This window comes from Nerophis ophidion, linkage group LG09, assembly GCF_033978795.1.
Source record: "Nerophis ophidion isolate RoL-2023_Sa linkage group LG09, RoL_Noph_v1.0, whole genome shotgun sequence".
Lineage (NCBI taxonomy): Eukaryota > Metazoa > Chordata > Actinopteri > Syngnathiformes > Syngnathidae > Nerophis > Nerophis ophidion.
Window position 1 is genome coordinate 76,835,228 of NC_084619.1, and position 17,518 is coordinate 76,852,745.

The window sequence follows — 17,518 nt, forward strand, 5'->3', positions numbered from 1 at the left end:
TTCATTCGTCCTACATTGTTGATACAAATGATTGTTACAGTGTAATAATGACTGTTGCCTATGGTAATTCCACTATGATACAACATTTGTATTACAATCCTTAACCTTCCTCTTGTGTTAGCTTTCTGTTACCATCTCTTATGTTGACGGGTCAGTTTTGACCCATGTCTTAAATTAGTTGTAAAATACACTAAAAACAATTATCTATCATCCAATTTGTTTCCTCATCTCTTGGTTACCTTGTTAGGCTTCCTTATCCATGGAAATATTGGTATTAGCATTTTTGGTGTCGGCCATTGGGCCTTTTTTTTTTGTCAGTATTCCCCTCGATTTCAATTTTTAAAAAATGGTCAAATGAACCTCAAGAGAGTCGTATAAATGAAGAAAAGGTTGTTGACTATTACTGAGGGGGTATTAGAACACATCTCTTAAATAAATGTGTTTTATTTTTTATTGTAAACTAAGTAACAGTGAAACTCAGTTGAATAATCACTGAATGGAGAACTGGGGTTGGGATTAAATAAATGATCTTCTTCCCACTCCCTTTCAGGCAAAACTGGACAATCATGGATTAAATACTGCACATTATTTTTTGCACTATATTAATTTATATTATTATGTGTTGTCAAATTTGTACTTTTTTATGTCATTTCCTGAAAAAAATGAAAGGAAATGAATTAAAATATCCTTGAGGATTTAGTTTCACTTTCACTACCGACTGTGCTTTTGACACACGTCGCAAAAAGAATGAGGTTACAAAAGAAAGGCGCGTTGAGACGTGACGTAGTCAGGGCGGAATTGTGACGCAACTGGCGGCACGTGACTCTGTGACGTCATCAGCCATGCGCCGGGGAGTGACCTTCTGTGCGACCGGCAGTCAGCGTCCTGCAGCGGAGACAGCAGCTCTTATTCAGCGCGAAGTAAAGGTAAGTAAACACTAATTAACTCATCTTCTTCTAATACTGCGCTCAATGTAACACATGGATCTCCGGTGGCCTCAAGTCATTTCAAATGAGGATAATAATGTATATAAGATCTCACCGACCTCCTTCAACATCCTGCAACTTCCGGCCGGACGAGCATTAAAGCTGCTTCTGCTGCTTATTAACCAACAACTATGTCTCTTTTTTTTAGTCTGGAATTACAAAGCAGCAAGAAGCTCCAATGATTACATTTTACTTACATTTCTTGTAGCTCAATAATGTCTGTTAAGGCGGCAAATCAGCCGCCATCTTGGATGCTAACCCGCAGCTAGCAGTGTTAAAATAATACTTAGAAACATTTTTAATGTCACAAATACTTACTTTACAGCCGTAAACACTGTTTAATATACGTTATTAATGTCACAAATACTTTACAGCCATAAACACTGTTTAATATACATTATTAATGTCACAAATACTTACTTTACAGCCATAAACACTGTTTAATATACATTATTAATGTCACAAATACTTTACAGCCATAAGCACTGTTTAATATACATTATTAATGTCACAAATACTTACTTTACAGCCATAAGCACTGTTTAATATACATTATTAATGTCACAAATACTTTACAGCCATAAGCACTGTTTAATATACATTATTAATGTCACAAATACTTTACAGCCATAAGCACTGTTTAATATACATTATTAATGTCACAAATACTTACTTTACAGCCATAAACACTGTTTAATATACATTATTAATGTCACAAATACTTTACAGCCATAAACACTGTTTAATATACATTATTAATGTCACAAATACTTTACAGCCATAAGCACTGTTTAATATACATTATTAATGTCACAAATACTTACTTTACAGCCATAAACACTGTTTAATATACATTATTAATGTCACAAATACTTACTTTACAGCCGTAAACACTGTTTAATATACGTTATTAATGTCACAAATACTTTACAGCCATAAACACTGTTTAATATACATTATTAATGTCACAAATACTTACTTTACAGCCATAAACTCTGTTTAATATACATTATTAATGTCACAAATACTTTACAGCCATAAACACTGTTTAATATACATTATTAATGTCACAAATACTTACTTTACAGCCATAAACTCTGTTTTAATATACATTATTAATGTCACAAATACTTACTCTACAGCCATAAACACTGTTTAATATACATTTTTAATGTCACAAATACTTTACAGCCATAAACACTGTTTAATATACATTATTAATGTCACAAATGCTTACCTTACAGCCATAAGCACTGTTTAATATACATTATTAATGTCACAAATACTTACTTTACAGCCATAAACACTGTTTAATATACATTATTAATGTCACAAATACTTACTTTACAGCCGTAAACACTGTTTAATATACGTTATTAATGTCACAAATACTTTACAGCCATAAACACTGTTTAATATACATTATTAATGTCACAAATACTTACTTTACAGCCATAAACTCTGTTTAATATACATTATTAATGTCACAAATACTTTACAGCCATAAACACTGTTTAATATACATTATTAATGTCACAAATACTTACTTTACAGCCATAAACTCTGTTTTAATATACATTATTAATGTCACAAATACTTACTCTACAGCCATAAACACTGTTTAATATACATTTTTAATGTCACAAATACTTTACAGCCATAAGCACTGTTTAATATACATTATTAATGTCACAAATACTTACTTTACAGCCATAAACTCTGTTTAATATACATTATTAATGTCACAAATACTTACTTTACAGCCATAAGCACTGTTTAATATACATTATTAATGTCACAAATACTTACTTTACAGCCATAAGCACTGTTTAATATAAATGATAAATGGGTTGTACTTGTATAGCGCTTTTCTACCTTCAAGGTACTCAAAGCGCTTTGACACTACTTCCACATTTACCCATTCACACACACATTCACACACTGATGGAGGGAGCTGCCATGCAAGGTGCCAACCAGCACCCATCAGGAGCAAGGGTGAAGTGTCTTGCTCAGGACACAACGGACGTGACGAGGTTGGTACTAGGTGGGAATTGAACCAGAAACGCTCGGGTTGCGCACGGCCACTCTCCCCACTGCGCCACTGTCACAAATACTTACCTTACAGCCATAAACACTGTTTAATATACATTATTAATGTCACAAATACTTACTTTACAGCCATAAGCACTGTTTAATATACATTATTTATGTCACAAATACTTTACAGCCATACGTAGTGTGTAATATACATTATTAATGTCACAAATACTTACTTTACAGCCATAAGAAGTGTTTAATATACATTATTTATGTCACAAATACTTACTTTACAGCCATAAGCACTGTTTAATATACATTATTTATGTCACAAATACTTTACAGCCATACGTAGTGTGTAATATACATTATTAATGTCACAAATACTTACTTTACAGCCATAAACACTGTTTAATATACATTATTAATGTCACAAATACTTACTTTACAGCCATAAGCACTGTTTAATATACATTATTAATGTCACAAATACTTACTTTACAGCCATAAGCACTGTTTAATATACATTATTAATGTCACAAATACTTACTTTACAGCCACAAGAAGTGTTTAATATACATTATTAATGTCACAAATACTTACTTTACAGCCATAAACTCTGTTTAATATACATTATTAATGTCACAAATACTTACTTTACAGCCATAAGAAGTGTTTAATATACATTATTTATGTCACAAATACTTACTTTACAGCCATAAACACTGTTTAATATACATTATTAATGTCACAAATACTTTACAGCCATAAACACTGTTTAATATACATTATTAATGTCACAAATACTTTACAGCCATAAGCACTGTTTAATATAAATGATAAATGGGTTGTACTTGTATAGCGCTTTTCTACCTTCAAGGTACTCAAAGCGCTTTGACACCACTTCCACATTTACCCATTCACACACACATTCACACACTGATGGAGGGAGCTGCCATGCAAGACGCCAACCAGCACCCATCAGGAGCAAGGGTGAAGTGTCTTGCTCAGGACACAACGGACGTGGCGAGGTTGGTACTAGGTGGGAATTGAACCAGAAACGCTCGGGCTGCGCACGGCCACTCTCCCCACTGCGCCACTGTCACAAATACTTACCTTACAGCCATAAACACTGTTTAATATACATTATTAATGTCACAAATACTTACTTTACAGCCATAAGCACTGTTTAATATACATTATTTATGTCACAAATACTTTACAGCCATACGTAGTGTGTAATATACATTATTAATGTCACAAATACTTACTTTACAGCCATAAGAAGTGTTTAATATACATTATTTATGTCACAAATACTTACTTTACAGCCATAAGCACTGTTTAATATACATCATTAATGTCACAAATACTTACTTTACAGCCATAAACACTGTTTAATATACATTATTAATGTCACAAATACTTACTTTACAGCCATAAGCACTGTTTAATATACATTATTTATGTCACAAATACTTACTTTACAGCCATAAACACTGTTTAATATACATTATTAATGTCACAAATACTTACTTTACAGCCATAAGCACTGTTTAATATACATTATTTATGTCACAAATACTTTACAGCCATACGTAGTGTGTAATATACATTATTAATGTCACAAATACTTACTTTACAGCCATAAGAAGTGTTTAATATACATTATTTATGTCACAAATACTTACTTTACAGCCATAAGCAGTGTTGAAATAATACTTATATACATTACTAATGTCACAGCCATAACAAATATCATAAATAATGATGTTAGCCCCATAAAAATATCATAAGTAATTTCGTTGGATCCATAAGAAAATAAGTTAGAATTAGTTGTATCCATATGAATATTTTATATAATAAATGTATATCCACAACAGATAACATAAATAATACTGTAGCCATAAAAATATCAAGTTATTATATCCATAAAAAAATAAATAATAGTTATATACAGTACTAATGTCATACAAACCCTGTTTCCATATGAGTGGGGAAATTGTGTTAGATGTAAATATAAACGGAATACAATAATTTGCAAACATTTTCAACCCATATTCAGTTGAATATGCTACAAAGACAACATATTTGATGTTCAAACTGATAAAATAGAATAGAAGTTGAGGAATGCTCATCAGACACTTATATGGAACATTCCACAGGTGTGCAGGCTAATTGGGAACAGGTGGGTGCCATGATTGGGTATAAAAGCAACGTCCATAAAATGCTAAGTAATTCACAAACAAGGATGGGGTGAGGGTCACCACTTTGTAAGCAAATTGTCGAACAGTTTTAGAACAACATTTCTCAACGAGCTATTGCAAGGAATTTAGGGGTTTTGCCATCTACGGTTCGTAAAATCATCAAAAAGTTCAGAGAATCTAGAGAAATCACTGCACGTAAGCGATGATATTACAGACCTTTGATCCCTCAGGCGTTACTGCATCAAAAACCGACATCAGTGTGTAAAGGATATCACCACGTGGGCTCAGGAACACTTCATAAAACCACTGTCAGTAACTACAGTTGGTCGCTACATCTGAAAGTGCAAGTTAAAACTCTACTATGCAAAGCCAAACCCATTTATCAACAATATCCTGAAATGCCTCCGGCATGGCTTGGCCCGAGCTCACCTAAGATGGACTGATGCAAAGTGGAAAAGTGTTCTGTGGTCTGACGAGTCCACATTTCAAATTATATTTGGAAACTGTGGACGTGGTGTCCTCCGGAACAAAGAGGAAAATAACCATTCCGATTGTTATAGGTGCAAAGTGTAAAAGCCAGCATGTGTGATGGTATGGGGGTGTATTAGTGCCCAAGGCATGGGTAACTTACATATGTGTGATGGTATGGGGGTGTATTAGTGCCCAAGGCATGGGCAACTTACATATGTGTGATGGTATGGGGGTGTATTAGTGCCCAAGGCATGGGTAACTTACACATGTGTGATGGTATGGGGGTGTATTAGTGCCCAAGGCATGGGTAACTTACACATGTGTGATGGTATGGGGGTGTATTAGTGCCCAAGGCATGGGTAACTTACACATGTGTGATGGTATGGGGGTGTATTAGTGCCCAAGACATGGGTAACTTACACATGTGTGATGGTATGGGGGTGTATTAGTGAACAAGACATGGGTAACTTACACATGTGTGATGGTATGGGGGTGTATTAGTGAACAAGACATGGGTAACTTACACATGTGTGATGGTATGGGGGTGTATTAGTGCCCAAGACATGGGTAACTTACACATGTGTGATGGTATGGGGGTGTATTAGTGAACAAGACATGGGTAACTTACACATGTGTGATGGTATGGGGGTGTATTAGTGAACAAGACATGGGTAACTTACACATGTGTGATGGTATGGGGGTGTATTAGTGCCCAAGGCATGGGTAACTTACACATGTGTGATGGTATGGGGGTGTATTAGTGCCCAAGGCATGGGTAACTTACACATGTGTGATGGTATGGGGGTGTATTAGTGCCCAAGACATGGGTAACTTACACATCTGTGAAGGCACCATTAATGCTGAATGGTCCATACAGGTTTTGGAGCGATATATGTTGTCATCCAAGAAATGTTATCATGGACGCCCCTATTTATTTCAGCAAGACAATGCCAAGCCACGTGTTACAACAGCGTGGCTTCGTAGTAAAAGAGTGCGGGTACTTTCCTGGCCCACCTGCAGTCCAGACCTGTCTCAGATGGAAAATGTGTGGTGCATTATGAAGCGTAAAATACGACAGTTGAGACCCCGGACTGTTGAAGGACTGAATCTCTACATAAAACAAGAATGGAAAAGAATTCCACTTTCAAAGCTTCAACAATTAGTTTCCTCAGTTCCCAAACGTTGATTGAGTGTTGTTAAAAGAAAAGGTGATGTAACACAGTGGTGAACATGCCCTTTCCCAACTACTTTGGCACGTGTTGCAGCCATGAAATTCTAAGTTAATTATTATTTGCAAAAAAAAAAATTGAGTTTTTAAGTTTGAACATCATATATGTTGTGTTTGTAGTGCATTCAATTGAATATGGCTTGAAAAAGATTTGCAAATCATTGTATTCCATTTATGTTTACATCTAACACAATTTCCCAACTCATATGAAAACGGGGTTTGTAAATATTCATGTTACATCCATAACAAATATCATAAATAATAATATTAGAGCCATAAAAATATAAATATGTTAGATCCATAAGAAAATAAGTTAAAATTAGATGTATCCGTATAAATATAATAAATAATACATTTATATCCACAACAGATATCATAAATAATACTGTATCCATGAAAATATCAAGTTATATCATAACAAAATAAATAATAGTTATGTTCATAACAAATATTAATTATGGCATTATATTAATAACAAATACTGAAAACATGGTTTCATCCATAACAAATATCATAAATAATGCATTTATATCCATAAGAAATATCAGAAATAATAAAGTTACATCCTCTAAGAAATACATAATTAGTAATGGTTTCAGCTACTAACAAATATATAATAAATAATAAAGTTACAACAAAAATAACAAAAAATGACATCTGCCGACAAAAATAAGTTACATTCGCCAACAGAAGTATAAAAAAAAAAATTAGTGCAGATGTAGGAAATAATAGTTACATCCACTAACAAAAGTTTAAAAAAAAAGGCGCAAACAAATATGTAAAAAAGTTACATTTGCTAACATGTAAATTACTTTGCAGATTACAAATGTTGCCTTAAGAGTATTTTTACACAACATTAGCACTTTTCTCGCTATGTGTAAATGTATTGCTTCTGCCGAGTTTGGTTAAGAACAGAGATTAAAGATGTGGAATGTTTGACCTTTTTTGACCTTGGCAGGTATTTGTGACAAAGTTTATCCTAAAATAAAGTTGAATGACCTTAAAAGTTATGTGCGATATAATTGTTTATCCTAAAATAAAGTTGAATGACCTTAAAAGTTATGTGCGATACAATTGTTTATCCTAAAATAAAGTTGAATGACCTTAAAAGTTATGTGCGACATAATTGTTTATCCTAAAATAAAGTTGAATGACCTTAAAAGTTATGTGCGACATAATTGTTTATCCTAAAATAAAGTATGTTGAGTTCACTTCACACAACCTTCACCTACAACAGGACCAACTTTACTTGACTTCTTTTACGCTTGCTGCAAACCATTTCTGTAAATTCCAAACTTCTTTCTTTGATCCCCGAGGCTTATAAAACCGTGCTGATAATTTATGGATTTATACAGTACAGTCTGTATGAACTCAGTTTTTAAAATATCTTAGTTCTTCACACAGTCATGTTTCTATTAGGGCTGCCAAACGATTATTTTATCTTGACTGATTGCATTTTCTTAAGAGTTAACTCAAAATTAATCACAATTAGTCGCAGATGGATACCATTTTTCATAGTCCAGGAGTTCCCAAACTCTTTCCAGCCCCTCATAAAACACTTGGCTGTCCAAGTACCACCATGATGAGCAACATTAAAATACAGTAGCATAGTAGGCTCAAGTATTCATTAAAAACAAGGAAGCGGTTTTATTTAACACATATATTTGTTTTTTTGGTCACTGTAACAATACACACAGTAACACTGTTTGAATATAGGAAAATAAAACGTACTTAAATCAAGTGATTATTTGGCCCACATTCCACTCGGATTACACGTACCACAGTTTGATGTTCTCTGCACTAGACAAATCATTTTAAAGTTTTTAAAACTATGACAGGACAATTAGTTTGCTTTAATGACATATATATATATATATATATACAATTATTTTTATAGTAATATAGTAAATATGTCAAAGTAGTGTTGATAGTAATGTAGTAAATATGTCAAAGTAGTGCTGATTGTAATGTAGTAAATATGTCAAACTAGTGTTGATGGGTAATGTAGTAGAAATATGTCAAAAATAGTGTTGATAGTAATGTAGTAAATATGTCAAAAATAGTGTTGATAGTAATGTAGTAAATATGTCAAAAATAGTGTTGATAGTAATGTAGTAAATATGTCAAAAATAGTGTTGATAGTAATGTAGTAGATGATTATTGAGTAGGGATGGCGTGGCGCAGTGGAAGAGTGGCCGTGCGCAACTCGAGGATCCCTGGTTCAAATCCCACCTAGTACCAACCTCGTCATGTCCGTTGTGTCTTGAGCAAGACACTTCACCCTCTCTCCTGATGGGTGCTGGTTAGCGCCTTGCATGGCAGCTCCCTCCATCAGTGTGTGAATGTGGAAGTAGTGTCAAAGCGCTTTGAGTACCTTGAAGGTAGATACAAGTAGCATCCATTTATCATTGAAGTATTGTGTGTGGTTGCTTGCAGCGGACATGGGGGACGTGGCCAAAGGGAAGAAGGTGTTTGTGCAGAAGTGTGCACAGTGCCACACGGTGGAGGAAGGTGGCAAGCACAAGGTGGGTCCTAACCTGTGGGGTCTCTTTGGACGCAAGACGGGCCAAGCTGGAGGTTATTCCTACACAGACGCCAACAAGAGTAAAGGTCAGATCAAACAACATCATTTTTATATCAATTACTGTTTGAACACAAGTCTATCTTGTCATCAGGCGTCGTGTGCCATGTACAGTATGTACACAATATTCATAAGTTTATTATAGATGTATGTTATCAATTCAAACGTTTATTATATATGTAAACAATATTCCTATGTTTATTATAGACATATGTAAACAATTTTCATAAGTTTATTATAAATATTTGTAAATAAACATCAGTTTATTATAAGTATATGTAAACAATATTAGTATGTTTATTGTAGATATATGCAAACAATATGCATCAATTTATTATAAATGTGAAACAATATTCATAAGTTTGTTATAAGTATATGTAAACAATATTAGTACGTTTTTTATAGATTTATGCAAACAATATGCATACGTTTATTATGAATATATACAAAAGTAAATTTATTATAGATGTATGCAAACAATATACATCAGTTTATTATAAATATATGTAAACAATATGCATCAGTTTATTATATGTGAATATTTTGCATAAGTTTGTTATAGATATATGTAAACAATATTCATAGGTTTATTATAAAATATGTAAAGATATTAAGTTCATACAGATGTATGCAAACAATACGCATCAGTTTATTATAAATATATGTAAACAATATGCATACATTCATTATAAATGTATGTAACCATGAATACGTTTGTAATAAATATACGTATACATTCATAAGTTTATTATAAATATATTTAAACAATATACATACATTTTTGTATTGTGTATCATATATAAAATATATGTCATCAATATTATTAAGTTGATGTACAATATATTGTATATAAATATAGAAACAATATATGTGTCATATATAGATATATGTGACCAATATTCATAATGTATAATTTAGAAATATATGTGAACAATATTCATAAGTATATGTATGATAGGGGTGTAACGGTACACACACATTTCGGTTCGGTACATACCTCAGTTTAGAGGTCACGGTTCGGTTCATTTTTGGTACAGTAAGAAAACAACAAAATGTAATTTTTTTGGGTTATTTATTCACCAAATTTGCAAAATCTTCCACCAAAAGTATTTTTCTTAGTGTAATATTTGATGTGAAGTAATGGGAACCTTGGATAGGTCAATAATTCTTTCACCTTCGTCAGTATCTTCCTCTTTATGCTCTTCTTACCTCATACAAAACTCTCTTTGAAGCACATCTAAACTACTATAATATCATGTGGTGTAACACCTTCCCATATCTACCAAAAGGAGATGCAACTAAGTATTGATTGCCGTACATGCTGAAACTTTCCATCTTCATACATTTCAGTTGGCCCACATTTCTAAAGTATATTTTTTGCTACTAGTCGTAACACATATAATCATTTTCTGAGATACTGAATTCGGGATTTCCAGTAATTGTCAGTACTAATCATCAAAATTTTAAGAAATAAACATTTCAAATATATCACTATGTGTGTAATGAATTGATATATGCAAGTTTCACGTTCTGAATATAATTACTGAAATAAATCAACTTTTTCATGATATTCTAATAATATGAACAGCACCTGTATGGTTTTGTGAATAAACCTGAAACTTGTAGTAACTTGTAGTAATGATTCATAATAACATTGATTTTGATTTAATATTATGTTTTGAGCAATGACAGTTTGAAAGAAAAAAAAACAGCTTGGTTTTTTTATTCAACATTGCAACTTTTTCTAAATTACATTTAGCCTTTAAGCTTTTTTATTTCTCTTTTGTTCATGTTTTTGTTTATTTTAATAGTATTTTTAGAATGTGCCATGGGCCTTTAAAACATTAGCTGTGGGCTGCAAATGGCCTCCGGGGCACGCTTTTGACACCCTGCTATAGATAATAAAAAATAAAATCTGATAAATCTATGGGTAAAAAGCAGAGCCTGGAGACACATGCGCATTTATCATAACTCTCTCGCTCTCTCTGTCTCTGCCCCTCCCTCACCAATGTTGCTGCTGTGTGCACAATTTGTTTTGTTTTTAACCCCTTATTAACCCTGAATGTACATCATTAATACACGCAACCACAACTCAAAATGCCGGACATTTGAGGCATTTAAGAAACTCCACCCGGACAGCCCCGCAAAAGAGGACATGTCCGGTGAATAGAGGAGGTATGGTCAGACTATCCTAGCCTGGTCGCTGCTAGCACCGGACATGTCCTCTTTTACTAGCATGCTAGCAGCGACTGGGCTAGGATAGACTGACCATACCTCCTCTTTTCACCGGACATGTCCTCTTTTGCTAGCATGCTAGCAGTGACTGGGCTAGGATAGACTGACCATACCTCCTCTTTTCACCGGACATGTCCTCTTTTACTAGCATGCTAGCAGCGACTGGGCTAGGATAGACTGACCATACCTCCTCTTTTCACCGGACATGTCCTCTTTTACTAGCATGCTAGCAGTGACTGGGCTAGGATAGACTGACCATACCTCCTCTTTTCACCGGACATGTCCTCTTTTACTAGCATGCTAGCAGTGACTGGGCTAGGATAGACTGACCATACCTCCTCTTTTCACCGGACATGTCCTCTTTTACTAGCATGCTAGCAGTGACTGGGCTAGGATAGACTGACCATACCTCCTCTTTTCACCGGACATGTCCTCTTTTACTAGCATGCTAGCAGCGACTGGGCTAGGATAGACTGACCATACCTCCTCTTTTCACCGGACATGTCCTCTTTTACTAGCATGCTAGCAGTGACTGGGCTAGGATAGACTGACCATACCTCCTCTTTTCACCGGACATGTCCTCTTTTACTAGCATGCTAGCAGTGACTGGGCTAGGATAGACTGACCATACCTCCTCTTTTCACCGGACATGTCCTCTTTTACTAGCATGCTAGCAGTGACTGGGCTAGGATAGACTGACCATACCTCCTCTTTTCACCGGACATGTCCTCTTTTACTAGCATGCTAGCAGCGACTGGGCTAGGATAGACTGACCATACCTCCTCTTTTCACCGGACATGTCCTCTTTTACTAGCATGCTAGCAGTGACTGGGCTAGGATAGACTGACCATACCTCCTCTTTTCACCGGACATGTCCTCTTTTACTAGCATGCTAGCAGTGACTGGGCTAGGATAGACTGACCATACCTCCTCTTTTCACCTGACATGTCCTCTTTTACTAGCATGCTAGCAGCGACTGGGCTAGGATAGACTGACCATACCTCCTCTTTTCACCGGACATGTCCTCTTTTACTAGCATGCTAGCAGTGACTGGGCTAGGATAGACTGACCATACCTCCTCTTTTCACCGGACATGTCCTCTTTTACTAGCATGCTAGCAGTGACTGGGCTAGGATAGACTGACCATACCTCCTCTTTTCACCGGACATGTCCTCTTTTACTAGCATGCTAGCAGTGACTGGGCTAGGATAGACTGACCATACCTCCTCTTTTCACCGGACATGTCCTCTTTTACTAGCATGCTAGCAGTGACTGGGCTAGGATAGACTGACCATACCTCCTCTTTTCACCTGACATGTCCTCTTTTACTAGCATGCTAGCAGTGACTGGGCTAGGATAGACTGACCATACCTCCTCTTTTCACCGGACATGTCCTCTTTTACTAGCATGCTAGCAGCGACTGGGCTAGGATAGACTGACCATACCTCCATACATGTCCTCTTTTGCGGGGCTTTCAGGGCGGAGTTTCTTAAATGCCTCAAATGTCCGGCATTTTGAGTATTGTTTACGTTACTTAATATGTTATTGTGGAAACTCGTTCGGTACACCTCCGCACCGAACCGAAACCCCCGTACTGAAATGGTTCAATACAAATACACGTACCGTTACACCCATAATGTATCATGCATCAAAAATATGTATACTGTATCATATTCAAATATTTGTGAAGAATATTGATTACTGATTGAAGTATGTGTATTATATATAGACATAGGTGAAAAATGTTGAAAGTGATGAGTTATTAATATTTAGCACTGATGGTCTTAATATTACAAACAGCTTCTCGATAAGTGGGTCAAGTAAACATGTGGTCTGTTTTGTCCCATTTATGAGACGTAGGTGTTCCGTTAATGTTATTTCTTCAAAAAGAGATATTATTTTGAAGGGCAATATCTGTCGTCCATACAGTTGTTATCAAAATTATTCAACCCCCACACAATTTTGGTGTTTTAGCAAGTTGGACATTTGTTCCGTATTTTGTTTATAGTCATATCAAATAAAGATGCATTAACTAGACAAATGCAACTTGAATTACATTATATTTTGTAACATACCAAACAGTGTCATTTCTCTTAATATCTCATTGACAAAATGATTCAATCCCTTGAAGATCATAACTCTTAAGAACAGAATTTGAATAAGGTCTTTTCAATCAGGTGTTGAAAACACCTGTAGATGTGATTAGAACCATAACGAGCGACAATTAAACTGATTGAAAAAGACTGTGACGCTCAGCTTCTTGTAGATGGTCAATGGTGTATTTGCAACATGGTGAAGTCCAGGGAGTGGTCAAAGAAGTCAGGAGAGGAGGTCATTTATATTCATAAGAAAGGATATGGATTTAAGAAAATAGCAAAGACATTACACATTCCAAGAGACACAGTTGGGAGCATAATTGGCAAGTTTAAAGCTAAAGGGACAGTGGAAACACTACCTGGGCGTGGTAGAAAGAGGATGCTGTGTGAAAAACCCCCGGGTAACAGCTGAGGAACTACAACAGGACATTGCAGAGGGGGGAACGCAGGTTTGGTCCCAGACAATAAGGCGCGCACTACGAGATGAATGCCTCCATGCCAGAACTCCCAGGCGGACCCCACTTCTGACTACCAGGCACAAGAAAAATAGACTCCAGTATGCCAAAAATCATCTGTACAAACCCCAAAGGTTTTGGGAAACCGTTCTATGGAGTGATGAGACAAAAGTGGAACTCTTTGGGTCTATGAATCAAGGTTATGTCTGGAGGAGAAAAAATGAAGCTTACAAAGAGAAGAACACCTTGCCTACTGTTAAGCATGGTGGGGGGTCAATCATGCTCTGGGGCTGTTTCTCTGCCTCAGGTAGCGGGAATCTCCAAAGCGTTGAAGGCATTATGAATTCTATTTCCTAGCAGGATATATTAGCTGCAAATGTCATGAAGTCAGTGAGGAAGCTGAGGCTTGGGAGACGTTGGACCTTCCAACAGGACAAGGATTCCAAGCATACCTCCAAATCAACATCAGAAGAAGGGCTGGAAGACTCTGGAGTGGCCAGACCTAAATCCTCTAGAAATGCTGTGGTGGGACTTGAAGAAGGCAGTTGCAGCACACAAGTCCAAGAATATAAATGAACTGGAGGCCTTTGCCCAAGAGGAATGGGCTCAAATACTGGAGATGCTTGCAAGAAGCTGATGTATCACCTTTGAAGGATGTCATTACTGTTCTACTAAGTACTAAAGATGCATGGAACTTTGAAGGATGTCATTACTGTTCTACTAAGTACTAAAGATGCATGGAACTTTGAAGGATGTCATTACTGTTCTACTAAGTACTAAAGATGCATGGAACTTTGAAGGATGTCATTACTGTTCTACTAAGTACTAAAGATGCATGGAACTTTGAAGGATGTCATTACTGTTCTACTAAGTACTAAAGATGCATGGAACTTTGAAGGATGTCATTACTGTTCTACTAAGTACTAAAGATGCATGGAACTTTGAAGGATGTCATTACTGTTCTACTAAGTACTAAAGATGCATGGAACTTTGAAGGATGTCATTACTGTTCTACTAAGTACTAAAGATGCATGGAACTTTGAAGGATGTCATTACTGTTCTACTAAGTACTAAAGATGCATGGAACTTTGAAGGATGTCATTACTGTTCTACTAAGTACTAAAGATGCATGGAACTAGGGGCTTCAATCATTTTCTCAATGACATATTAAGAAAAATGTCCTTTTTTGCTATTTTGTAAAATACAGTTTTACAATTGAAGTTGCATTTGTCTATTTGACACATCTTTATTTGATATGACTAGAAACAAAATACGGAATAAATGTCCAACTTGCTAAAACACCAAAATTGTGTGGGGGTTGAATCATTTTGATCACAACTGTACATTGGCATCTGTGTTAATAGAACCCAGTTGGAGTTCATTTGAATCTCCTTTCTAATGGACTCCATTTTCTTTGTAAAGTAGTTAATAAAGTAGTCAGCCGAGTGGCTGCAGCTACTGGGACAAGTCCTTTGTTGGCTTAGTAATGCTACTGTCGCAAAGAATTATTTAGGATCCTTTTAATTGATCGTTTTTTTTATTGTGTGTGTGTGTTAGGCATCGTGTGGGGAGAAGACACGTTGATGGTGTACCTGGAGAACCCCAAGAAGTATATTCCTGGAACCAAGATGATCTTTGCTGGCATCAAGAAGAAAGGAGAACGTCAAGACCTGATTGCTTATCTCAAATCTGCAACTTCATGAATGCGGTAGAATATTTCATAAAGAACATCATTTATAATCACTGATGTCATGTGACTATCGATATCAAACTGATCGACGTACGACTGAAATGTGTCCCCCTCATGGATTATTACTGTCACACCTGTTTAACAGATGTATTTATTTCATCTTTATACTGTCATCTAATGTGTCCGTCATCCTAATGAAACTTCAATAAATGCAAATAAAACATTATAAATTATTAATATTATTGTCACTTATGTTCTACACATGTATTTATTTCATGTCTATACTGTCATCTAATGTGTCCACCATGCTGATGAAACAATAAACACAAATAAAACAATGATTATTATTGTCTTTGATGTTTTACATACGTATTTATTTCATGTCTATACTGTCATCTAATGTGTCCACCATGCTGATGAAACAATAAACACAAATAAAACAATGATTATTATTGTCTTTGATGTTTTACATACGTATTTATTTCATGTCTATACTGTCATCTAATGTGTCCACCATGCTGATGAAACAATAATAAACACAAAACAACAAATGATAATTATTGTCACTTTTGCTCTATAGATGTATTTACAGTGTCATCTAATGTGTCCGTCATCCTGGTGACACATCAATAAAAACACAAATGAAAAAATACAAACGATTATTATTGTCACTTATGTTCCACAGAAGTATTTATTTCCTCTTTACACTGTCATCTAATGTGTCCGTCATCCTGGTGAAACACTGTCATCTAATGTGTCCGTCATCCTGGTGAAACACTGTCATCTAATGTGTCCGTCATCCTGGTGAAACACTGTCATCTAATGTGTCCGTCATCCTGGTGAAACACTGTCATCTAATGTGTCCGTCATCCTGGTGAAACACTGTCATCTAATGTGTCCGTCATCCTGGTGAAACACTGTCATCTAATGTGTCCGTCATCCTGGTGAAACACTGTCATCTAATGTGTCCGTCATCCTGGTGAAACACTGTCATCTAATGTGTCCGTCATCCTGGTGAAACACTGTCATCTAATGTGTCCGTCATCCTGGTGAAACACTGTCATCTAATGTGTCCGTCATCCTGGTGAAACACTGTCATCTAATGTGTCCGTCATCCTGGTGAAACACTGTCATCTAATGTGTCCGTCATCCTGGTGAAACACTGTCATCTAATGTGTCCGTCATCCTGGTGAAACACTGTCATCTAACACAGTGGTCCCCAACCTTTTTGTATCCGCGGACTGGTGGTCAACGCTTAATAATTTGTCCCGCGGCCCGGGGGGGTGGGGGGGGCGGGGTGTCCTTTTTTTTTTTTCTTTGTCATGAAAAAGGGAAGTTTTGTGGTTGGTGCACTAATTGTAAGTGTATATTGTGTGTTTTATGTTGATTTAATAAAAAAAAAAATATATATATATATTTTTTAATAAAAATGAATAAAAAATTCTTCTGCAGCCCGGTACCAATCAGGCCACGGCCTGGTACCGGGACGCGGCCCGGTGGTTGGGGACCACTGATCTAACGTGTCCATCCTC

At 35.8% G+C, this 17,518-nt stretch overlaps 1 protein-coding gene across 1 annotated transcript; it reads left to right on the top strand.

The window, feature by feature from the left end:
• Positions 1–766: 766 nt before the first annotated feature.
• On the top strand, positions 767–16,327 carry LOC133559750 (cytochrome c). Its single transcript, XM_061911818.1, has 3 exons — positions 767–926; positions 9,366–9,539; positions 15,854–16,327. The coding sequence occupies exons 2-3, from the start codon at positions 9,371–9,373 to the stop codon at positions 15,997–15,999; spliced, it is 315 nt and encodes a 104-aa protein (XP_061767802.1). The 5' UTR covers positions 767–926; positions 9,366–9,370; the 3' UTR covers positions 16,000–16,327.
• The last annotated feature ends 1,191 nt before the right edge of the window (positions 16,328–17,518 follow it).

What these genes read in the sequence shown, in the direction of transcription:
- LOC133559750 (XM_061911818.1), top strand. Translation starts at nt 9,371, where the DNA reads ATGGGGGACGTGGCCAAAGGGAAGAAGGTGTTTGTGCAGAAGTGTGCA. An exon ending in AGACGCCAACAAGAGTAAAG is followed by an intron (nt 9,540 to 15,853) that starts GTCAGATCAAAC and finishes TGTGTGTGTTAG; the next exon opens with GCATCGTGTGGGGAGAAGAC.